A 10414-nucleotide genomic window follows, 5' to 3' on the forward strand; every position below is an offset into this window, starting at 1 on the left:
CGGTTTTGCATGAGCGGCCCAAGCGTTTGTATCCTGCGTTCATGTAATGCAATCAAATTGTAGACTTCACGGATTCATACCTAGATATCATACATCTTAAGCTTCAATCAGTATCGATTCCACATCCAGACCGTTACACAATACATGTCATGGCAACACAGACCTGCAGGCCGGGATGTTGGGTTTGTTGAAGCCGCAACGCAGTTGTGTCTCACATATAACCCCAACCAACGGAAATGCATCCTCGGAATACCGGATGCATGTACAGGGGAAGCTTCAACCTCGCATTTGTCGACAGCACTTGCGCTAGCTCTATACTTCTTGCAGCTCTTCGGCCTGGCTAACTAGTTGGCTGGTGATGTCCGGATGCATGATGGCGCTGCGGTATGCGCCGGTAAATCGGTCTACGGATAACTTAACCGAAAGTTCCAAAACCCTCACAGTTGTGAACCAGTGAGAGACAGGCTTGATCTGACGCCTTGAGCGTTTGTAGACGGAGCAGACACCAAGTTCGACCATGAGTCTCGCTTCTCTAGCCAATTTTTATGACAAAGAGTGAGACTTTTTTAGGTTGGAAGTGATAACAACGGTAGTAATCTTAGCTTGACGTGTATCGCTTGAGAATACGAGGCCCTGAAGGTTTTTTTTTTTTTTTTCTTCACTCCCTACATTCGCTTTTGAGAAAGAATTTTTCCTGTCGCTCTGTGCAGACCTATCTGACATACCTTCACGGAAAAGTCCCTCAGTACGTATAATAGTACCTGCAACTTACAAGCTACATTGTACGTGAACATACGCTAGAATCGACGGATTATCTTCACAGTTTATTTACGGGAAAAATTTCTAACCGGGGGGATACAGGCCTCCTGATCCTCTAAAGCATCGACTAACAAACCTCGAGGCCCGAACATCTCCGGTCCCGACCTTCGCGGCTCAACCCACTAGTTCAGCAGTACATTATTGCATCTAACTTACATACCAGCATACCAGGCGCAACCTCAGCGGATTGATATCGGAGCTTCTCCGCCTTGACTGTAGGGAGCGGAAAGCTAGCAACCAGACGGTAGTACCAAGAGGATCTCGAGCCCGGGATCCTTAAGAGAAGCCAACCTGTATCATCTAATTGAAGTAATCGGCTCTCATCCCGAGTATATGGGATGGTGGGTAAGCTTTTTCCTGATCCAATCGTCATCACCTGCCATAACAAGTGGATGCAAATGTCTGGTCTATGCATGGGGGGAAGGATCGTGGGGAAAACCTTGGGTAAGGGAATAGGCTAACGGAACCAATCAACCTCCCTTAATTTCATATATTTCGCGGAGAATAGGCTCACACAAATTCAAGCGACCCGCCATTTTCAGGCATCTATTTGGGCGTCGACTACCCTCATTAGGTGTTGGTTTTCTGACATACCACTATGGCTATTTTATTGTTACGACGCTTGTCGCGTCAGGCATCCTTTGGGGTGCTCATAACCCGCGGGGTGGGCTGGGATACGTCGACGCTTTGTTTTTGTCCATCAGTGCGATGACACTTGCTGGGCTCAATACTGTTAGTAATCAACTATGGCCAGCCGCTTTGAATTCAAACTTCGAACCCTACCTTCTTTTGGAATAGGTTGGTAATTTAACCATGAATATTGTCATTTGTAGGTGGATCTGTCTTCATTGAACACTTTCCAGCAGTTTATTCTCTTTTTAGAACTACTGCTTGGTTCATCGGTAAGTTCCGCTGGCCTTCATTTCATCTGATGTACTCGAAGTTCAATATATAAAAAAGCTGCATCCGTGCATTTTTGTGTTGGCGAGGTCTTGGATTGACATTTCCTTTGCATTGCTTTTGGTCGAATAGGTCTTCGTCTCAATAGTGATAGTTCATATTCGGCGATTCGCGTTTGAGAAAAGATTCGCGCAAATTGCAGCAGATAGGAACCGATCAGGTGGTCATTCAAAGGAAGTAGCACCCCATGGCGGCGAGATCCCTGACACGAAGACGGTCGAGGCTGTTCCCTGTACAGTTCACAATGATCTGGATATCAACATTCATGGACAACCGTCTGCGATTAGGTTGCACAATCGTTCATCAGCTGGACAACCGGATGATCTCCATGTCACACAGAGTGGACCTCTAGATCATGCAAAGGCCCATAGAAGCGATCTAGACCAGGAGCAAAGGTTTCATCTCGGGGGACTCGAGTATCGAGCCATTTATTTGCTCTCATGGATCGTTCCAGCGTATTTCATCCTTTGGCAGCTTTTGTCTTGTATTTCCCTTGGAGCATGGATCGCAACCTATAAGGCGGATGTGACCCGGGCTAACGGGTTGAACCCCTGGTGGGTCGGGGCGTTTAATACGGTCTCCGCATTTAACAACTCTGGGATGAGTTTACTAGATGCGAACATGGTAAGGTCGTTGTTTTTTCTCTCTAACCATGCGTCCCTATGGCCTGACCAAAATGCCTAGGTTGCTTTTCAAGACTCTTACTTTGTTATTGTGACAATGTCATTTCTTATTCTAGCGGGGAATACATGGTAGGTATCCTCTTACCTCTCCCAACAGGGGGTCTGAACTAAAAGTACCCAAGTACCCAAGATATCAGGCTAATCCATTCCACGTTTTGATAGCTTCCCGATCTTCCTGCGACTAATCTTGTGGACTCTTTTCAAAATCCTGCCGGAAGACGGCTACTTCCATGAGACAAAACGGGCGCTGGGTTTCTTGCTGCGTCACCCGCGGAGATGCTTTACTCACCTGTAGGTTAACTTGTACCCTGTGACCGGCGTCCAGGGTCGTGCCTAACCTGAACATAGATTCCCTCCCCAGCATACATGGTGGCTACTGACAGCTGTGATATTCTTGAATGGGACCGACTGGGTAAGCACCGACCTTGATATTATTTTAAACTCGTTGAACGCGGTTAACAAAAGAAATTTAGGTGGCATTCGAAGTTCTAAATGTGAGCTCATAATAATACTCTCTAAACGACATGCATACATGCGCTTTAGTTTCTTGCTAACGTCCAAGTCAGATTGGAATACCTGAAATCGAAAAACTCCCACTGCCAGCAAGAATCATTGATGGCCTCTTCCAAGCGTTAGCCATCAGAAGCGGAGGCTTCTACGTTGTGCCGATTGCTGCCACTAGAATCAGTCTTCAAGCCCTATACGTAATTATGTAAGTCCTACTTTTCATTTGGATTGTCATATCTATTCAGAAGTGCTTACGCGAGGAAAACTTAAGGATGTATATTGGGGTATATCCAGTCGTCATTACGATCCGCAGGAGTAATGAATACTTATATCGAAGTTTGGGTATTTATGAAGGTGATGATGAAGAGAAGGCAGACGACGATACTATCTATGAACTTCGTCAAGAAAAGATAAAACCATTCCTCGGTTTCTTCACATCCCAGTTGAAAGCCCAGCTTTCTAACGATCTTTGGTAAGGATATCAACCAAGACACCTGCATATACCAACTTAGCTAACTTATTTAATTTGCTAGGTTTCTCATTTTCGGCATCTGGGTTATCGTTGTTATCGAGGCGAAGAGAATTGAGGCTGACCCAAAGAACTTCTCGTTTTTCAATATCTGCTTCGAAGGTCTGTCCTAGATGAAATGGCGTATCCTGACGTACCGCTAACATACTTTTACAACGCTAGCTGTTTCCGGATACGGTACCGTCGGTGTCAGCACTGGATTCCCAGATGTTAACTACTCTTTCGCAGGGGAATTCAAATCGCTATCTAAACTCGTAATGTGTTTGATTATGTTGCGGTAAGACGCTCCGTATATGCAAGTTTTTGAGCTGATGACTAACATAGCCCATGGTTTGCTGTATAACAGGGGACGCCATCGTGGGCTTCCAATCTCACTCGATAAAGCCGTACAGCTGCCCAGCGATGTTAACCCACCTCCAAACGACGAGAAATAAATCCTCCGACACAAGTCCAATTGAAATATGCAGATATATAGCATACATTAAAGAATTGCTAGCTGGCTATACATATTATGGCAACATTAAAGATATTATACAACCCGAAATATTCGAAATAAGCCAACATATTACCTTACACAATATCATCATGCACACCCCTATAGAATCCCCCCCCCCTCCCCTTCCCGATTTGTCCTAAATAGACTAGAAATAGATTTATTAGTATCAATCCATATAAATCTGGCCGCGAACATATACCAACCTTCTTCCGAAGACCGAAGTAACCACCATCACCATCAAAGTAAAGATCGTACCCGTTATAGAATTTGCGCCCTCTATTGCTCAGCCCATGAATTAATTTTTTTTTTTCACCTAACCCTAATAAAGTCTTCGAGAACCTGGATTTCTTACGCATTGACACCAGGAATAGACCTGACCCCAACCCAAGTGGGTTGCATGGGATTTTCGGTACCAATGGTTCCAGCCTTTGCCTTCGGTACAGAGACGAACTTAACCTCTCCAAATGGATTCGACGGCTCTGGGATTCTGATAGTTATGTCGTTTCCTTCTTTATGGGCGACATCGCCCCTAACATAGGCGTTTGGAATCCCAGTATCCGCGAGGAATGTTCCAGTAACCCACGAGCCATCGTTGATTTGGACATCGCATGGTGGCTCTCCCCAGTCTCTATTGTCGGCATTTCCTTCCCTCAAGTTCAACTTGACAGCGCTGAATCCCGCTGTATTTGCTTTCGTGATCCCCAACCAAACACCGGTGGAATTGATCACATAACCAGTCCTGAATTTCGAAGCAGCGACTGGCACACCATCGATAGACTTGATGTTCATGAATAGGTTGTGTGATGGCGGATTTCCTCGAGCGAACCCAACACCCATATAAGCCTTTCCAACTGCCGCTGTCGTACTCTGTCGAGCTTCAATTTTCGATATCTCCTCGTCCTCCTCGAGAATACGACGTGTCAAGGCGCTTTGATCAGCTGTCGATGTGCATGTTCCTTTACAAACGCACGCCTTCTCTCGAATTTTACATCGATTCCCATCGACTGATTCCGAGAACTTTGGGCAACAAACTTCGTTCGTCCGAATAAGCGCCAAAGCGCTTGTAACCACACCCCCAACATCGACATCGGTGGTACACCAATAACCTTCTTGTAACCAGTGCGATGAACTATAGAATACATATCCGATTTCGCAGTTTTTCTGGAGGTAGGTGGTGTTAAATCCATATTTAGAATCGATTACTATACCAGTCGACCCGGTGTCCATGGTAGCGATTAGAGGAAGGCCGTTAACCGTGATGCTGAGAGTAGGTGCATCATTCCATTTTTGGTTTCCAGAATTGTAAAACGGAAGGAATTTCGTTTGTATAAAGGGACAATATGCTGGGACCGGATGTGGGTTTCCGGTAGGCGTAAGTGGAAGGGCCTCGGTACTTTGGCCTGCTAGCAAAGTAGCGGTGATCAGAGCCGCGATTCTATGCATTTTAATAGTAGATGTATGTATAGCGCGATCACTTTAAAAATGGGCTGCTCTCGAGATCTTCTTCGAAAATGGTAATAGGCGGTTGGGGTGTCCTATCCTTTATATATAAAATGTTCAACATGGGGACAATAGAAATAACTCTCGTGCAAACATCCCTTAAGCGCCATGGCGCTGATTCATAGGCCATTTGTAACTGCACCTCGTCTTCCCTTGACTCGATCGGATACCACTCCTTTCTCTTGAACCTGGGGGGCTGAGACGAAATGGGAAGCTGAGATCTTCGCCAAATTTACAAAGCTTAAAGCTGATAGCTTCACGCAACGCGCCACGGACCTCAGCTATTCCTGTATGCGGAAGCTAGGTTCCCTCCATGGTGGCGAATAGTAAATCTTGCATATATAATTAATTTAGAGAGCATACGTAATACGAGAATGCTCGAGAAGTTGTAAATGCAACCACAGAAGATCTGCTAACCGGCGACTAGGCCTACAGGCTGACTATATGCAATCGTGGACGATCGTGATCACAACATGCCCATATAATCAATGAAACTCATATAGTTCAAACTGCAGACTATCCCTTGATGTCTTCGTAAGTTGTACTCTCTGCATATGTATAAGCATACATATATATGTGCAAAAGGAGGTACAGCCACGGGAATCCCGGGAGAGAACCGATAGAAACAAACAACAAACCGATTGATACTCAGAGTGTAGAACTCCGGCTCCAATCTAGTTTTACTCGAGATTGCATTAGGAAACATCGAATTGTCAGGACGGCATAAACGGTAATCTTACCCTTTTCAATGCCTATTAAATTGAGGGTGCGTAAGTCCGTTCTTTCGGTTGTTGCGGTTAAGTAGCATGAATAGTCCAGAAAGGCATGAATCTTGAAGTCCTATCGCAAAAAACGGCATTGTACATAAAATCCTATACCTATGTTACAGAAATCTAAATATAGAAGTCCAGTCGAGAAGGGGAACTAGGTGTAACATGGGGATCTAATTGCTTGCCATGATACCATGCCTGTTAGTGCGTATGCACGGCATGTGCATATCGGTTCTGAATTCTGTATTTACACTAAATACAGTACAGTGGCAGAAATGGGGGGAGTTGCGTACCTTGCAGTTCGGTACCTCGGATGACCGTTAAGTTGCATTATACCTAGTTAAAAACCCCGGCGACATTAATATCACGATGAATCGGAGAAATGTATCTGTTGGCCTCCACAGCTTTGGCCAATCGGGCTATGGATGAGACGTGTTGCATTTTTTTTAGCGTGTTGAGTTGTATGAGGCTCTTCTCCCAATTAGGTCATAAATGGGGAACCTGCCAGATAAGTTGCAGCATGAAACGGCTGCTAATAGGAATGGGAAGCAAGGAGGGGGCAATCGATCATACGAGTAAGGGAGATTTGGGAATCTACCTTGGTCTAAGTCTGGGTCTGTAGATCGAGATTCAGCGAGCTGAAAGGCATTCTCAAATCTCGAGCCTATGTCAGTTAATTAATGGACTTGTTAGTCAATACAATTAATGAGGCTACCGATGTATACAACCTATTCAATATTAGTCATATTGAAATTCAAATATGTTCAAGTTAAGATACGGATTAAACTATTAACAAACCAGATAACCAGTGCAGCATGTAGAAGATATACGGTACGACATTGAAATATTGCATTGCTAACACTAGTACCATAATGGTAACATTTATTCACATTGAACAATCTGAAAGTTAAGGATACTCGGCGGATGCGCCTGGCTGTAAATCAACAAAACAAGAGAAGAATTACAACAGTATAGCATTGCATAAGAAAATGAAACGCGAGATTGAGAGTACGAATACTGACCAGCCAGTGCCAAAGTTGATAGAGACTACCTGTACTCGCCCTCGTAGTTTTGAATATTTATATAGCTTGCGGCCAGAAGGGAAACATAAGGTTATAGTTGACTACATTGCCGGCTAGTGTAATGAGAAATAAACTTATAGTGCGAAGGAACGAGTTGAAGAAAATCCTCCACTGCTCCAACATGTTAGCTAGCTGAACCCTCGGCATCCCATTCGTCTTCAAAGTTGCGCCAAAGGTTTCTCCAAGAGAAAACTTCACGCTCCGTCCGAGGCTGAGCGATAAACTCTATCGCATTTTTATCTTCTTGGAGTAACCCGTAGGCACGATCGAGCCCGTTTACTATCATAAAGGTTGCGTAGTCCTCGATTGAGACGTATTGGTTTTTAAATGCCATCGTCTTTAGGCAATTGTATACTGTTGGGAGGGAGGAACTGCATTCAGCGATATAGTCCCGATACTTCAAGAGAAGTATGCCCTGTGGCAAGACGCAATATTTGAGAGAATCTTTGATTTCTGGGCCGAATAGTGTCCTGACTCGGCGAAGAAACTCGCTCCAAAGAAAGGCGATGGTTTCCTCGCCCAGCGGTGTCGAACCTTTGCGGTTCTTGTGCACATAGTCGGTTGCGAGCCAGAACAGTAAATGAATGAACCAAGTCTCCTGTTCTGGCGTTTCGACCTTACCATATCGACACGTCTTACCATTTGGATCAGCCGTCTTCACGGCGGTACAAAATTTTCGGACGATTGTATTTCTTTTGTCAAATTTCTCTAAAAACCGGATGACAGGTTCTTTCTTCGCGTCATCGGTCTTGCATTCCTTGATTTCCTCCATCGTGGTGCTAATGTCATCGAAGTAGCAGTTGAAAAAGCTGGGCTTTAGGGGTTGTTCCGCCAACACGCAATCGGTGAACTTTTGAAATGCTTTCGGGAGGGCAGCGATTATGTTCTGCTTCAGAGTATTGACCTTGGAAGGAGGGAGTGTAAGTGTGCCGGTTTCAAGGAATCCGTGAAAGTAAACGAGTTGCTCAGCAGTGAGGAAAGTCATGTTCCAATTGAGAAGTTCATCTTGGATGAATGGGAAAGCTCGAATATTTCCAACAAGCTCTTCTGACGGAAGATGTTTGAAGATTTCCGCATAAAGCTCAGAAGGAGTATTCCCCAAGAAATTCTGTGGAGTTTCAGCTACTACTCCTCCGTCCATTTTAAGAGTAAGAGGAATTGTTTAGGGTTGAGAGGACGGGTATATGGATAAGTAAGACCTCGTAAATAACAAAGAGAGAGGAGAGATTGGTATCGAAGATGGAGAGTGGCCTTTCGTATGTAGAGGGTGGCTGAAGTTACACGTGCGTAAGTGAACTAATATATAATCGGGACTGCAACCTAAAAGTTTAGGTCGGGGTCAGTGCGAGACCAGGATCGGTGGTTGCCAGCGTTCAATTGATCAAGTAATTAAGAGTTTGAGCCTTATTGAACACCAACGGGTAGCTAAAAGCCACTGATAGATCTACCCGTCCCTATCGCAGTTGATTGAACCTCTTTTATAACCTTTCGCAACCATGTCAAGTCATTTTGAGCCTCATTTTCCAAGAACAGCTAGGACAATGTAGCTCATGCAGTTCTACGAATGTGCAGCTTCGTCGGTGCACTCATCTGCACAAGGATGGCAAAGTTGCAAGGTTGGTGCTGGCGCTGGCTTAAGGCAATCCATTCCTAGACTGGGGCCCACATAGACGTATACGCGTGGTCGTGACTCTAACATAAGAATGGGACACGTATGCCGTTTCAACTTCTAAAGCCAATTGAAAAATTCAAATAGGGTTCCGTTTATTATCGACGGTGAAGCAACATCGTATGCGAGTTAAAAGATCGGGGCATGTTCTGCGGTGGATGAGGAAAGAGTTTTTAGCACGACCTCTTAAAATGTGCTGTCGGCGGCTACTGATGAAGTAGGAACTGGCTGCCATATACTCCAGTAATATCGCTCGAATTTTCAAAATTTCGCTTCATGCACACCCCGAACTCCCGCTTGGAAGCTATCGATGCCCGCTTTAGAGTTTAGTGATTAGTGTGTGGAGGGGTGCATGAAGGAGGGGCTAGTTAACGATAATTCTTCGCTATCACAAACCTCATGATCAAAAGTACTAAAGGTACTAATACTCCTAGGTCGCCTTTAATGCACGTATGCACGTACAAGGGAACATGAAGCACAAGCTACCTAGCCAATTGACCGCTGCAGGTGTTCGAACCGGGCTAAATCAATGAGGGCAAGATCACGGAGGCGTCGCCGCCAGCCCTAAATGAAACCTACTTTTTCCTAGTGACACCGTATTTCGTTTGTTAGGAGCATAAATCGTCCAAAACTTACCAGTTTTCAGCGTAGTGTAACCCTAAAGGATTTTGATTTTGTCATGAGAATATGAAGTTCTCTATCTAGAGAGCGAGTTTCTGGTAAAATGCGGGGACACGTAGCCAGCTAGTTTCCGGGATCCCTAGTGCTTCGAATCCTCAGAGGGATAGAAAGCTTGCCTGAAGTATACAATCCGTGCTGACATGCATTGGAGCTAATGCTGTTCCATCGGACCACTCTGATCATCGTAGCACTTGGTGTGTATGTATGTACGGTGGCCGGGGTTACTTTTGAATGTGGAACGAATCGAAGCGCATACACCATGCATACAAGCCACCAATTAATTGTGTAAAGGTCAGCCGGGAAAGTTGGTTTCCTTCTTTGAACCTTCTATTCGATTTCCTTCACCCTTCCCAGACGCTAAGGGCGAGAGAAAGTGACCACAGACCATCTTCCTCGCAGAGAATTGGCATCGAAAGCCGAAAATTGAGCTGGTGTTGTTATTGTTGTATTGGAAGGCGGTATGATTTGATTGATCTCGTATCTTATCGGGTGTTCCCTTGCAGTGTCTCGGCTTTCCTTTTTAAAATAGTCGAGCTGTCTCAGCCTAGAAGATGCCTGCTGGCTGCTTAAGTAAGTCCTTACTTTTTATTAAATCTAATTCAGACGAGTTTGCCACAGGAAGTGGCCGCCCTTCTTCCTCTTATATGAGTGTTTCGGCGCTCACAATCGCTTCTCGACTTTCAGCAGAATCCGGGAGGATGGTGAAAATGCGAGTTAA

At 44.9% G+C, this 10414-nt stretch overlaps 3 protein-coding genes across 3 annotated transcripts; 1 reads left to right on the forward strand and 2 right to left on the reverse strand.

Annotated features, from left to right (window-relative positions):
- Window positions 1–1527: 1527 nt before the first annotated feature.
- Window positions 1528–3932, forward strand: AOL_s00193g140 (uncharacterized protein; the record flags this gene model as incomplete). Its single annotated transcript, XM_011128751.1, has 12 exons — window positions 1528–1551; window positions 1653–1721; window positions 1852–2403; window positions 2464–2531; window positions 2625–2753; window positions 2811–2874; window positions 2936–2956; window positions 3029–3174; window positions 3241–3441; window positions 3503–3600; window positions 3661–3775; window positions 3845–3932. 12 exons carry the CDS (start codon window positions 1528–1530, stop codon window positions 3930–3932), a joined length of 1575 nt encoding a protein of 524 aa, XP_011127053.1.
- A 198-nt stretch (window positions 3933–4130) lies between these two features.
- On the reverse strand, window positions 4131–5437 carry AOL_s00193g141 (uncharacterized protein; the record flags this gene model as incomplete). The annotated part of the gene is made up of 3 exons (XM_011128752.1): window positions 4131–4139; window positions 4198–4270; window positions 4347–5437. 3 exons carry the CDS (start codon window positions 5435–5437, stop codon window positions 4131–4133), a joined length of 1173 nt encoding a protein of 390 aa, XP_011127054.1.
- Window positions 5438–7470: 2033 nt separating this feature from the next.
- On the reverse strand, window positions 7471–8487 carry AOL_s00193g142 (uncharacterized protein; the record flags this gene model as incomplete). The annotated part of the gene is made up of 1 exon (XM_011128753.1): window positions 7471–8487. One exon carries the CDS (start codon window positions 8485–8487, stop codon window positions 7471–7473), a length of 1017 nt encoding a protein of 338 aa, XP_011127055.1.
- Window positions 8488–10414: the final 1927 nt, after the last annotated feature.

Source organism: Orbilia oligospora, assembly GCF_000225545.1.
Source record: "Orbilia oligospora ATCC 24927 unplaced genomic scaffold scaffold00193, whole genome shotgun sequence".
NCBI lineage: Eukaryota > Fungi > Ascomycota > Orbiliomycetes > Orbiliales > Orbiliaceae > Orbilia > Orbilia oligospora.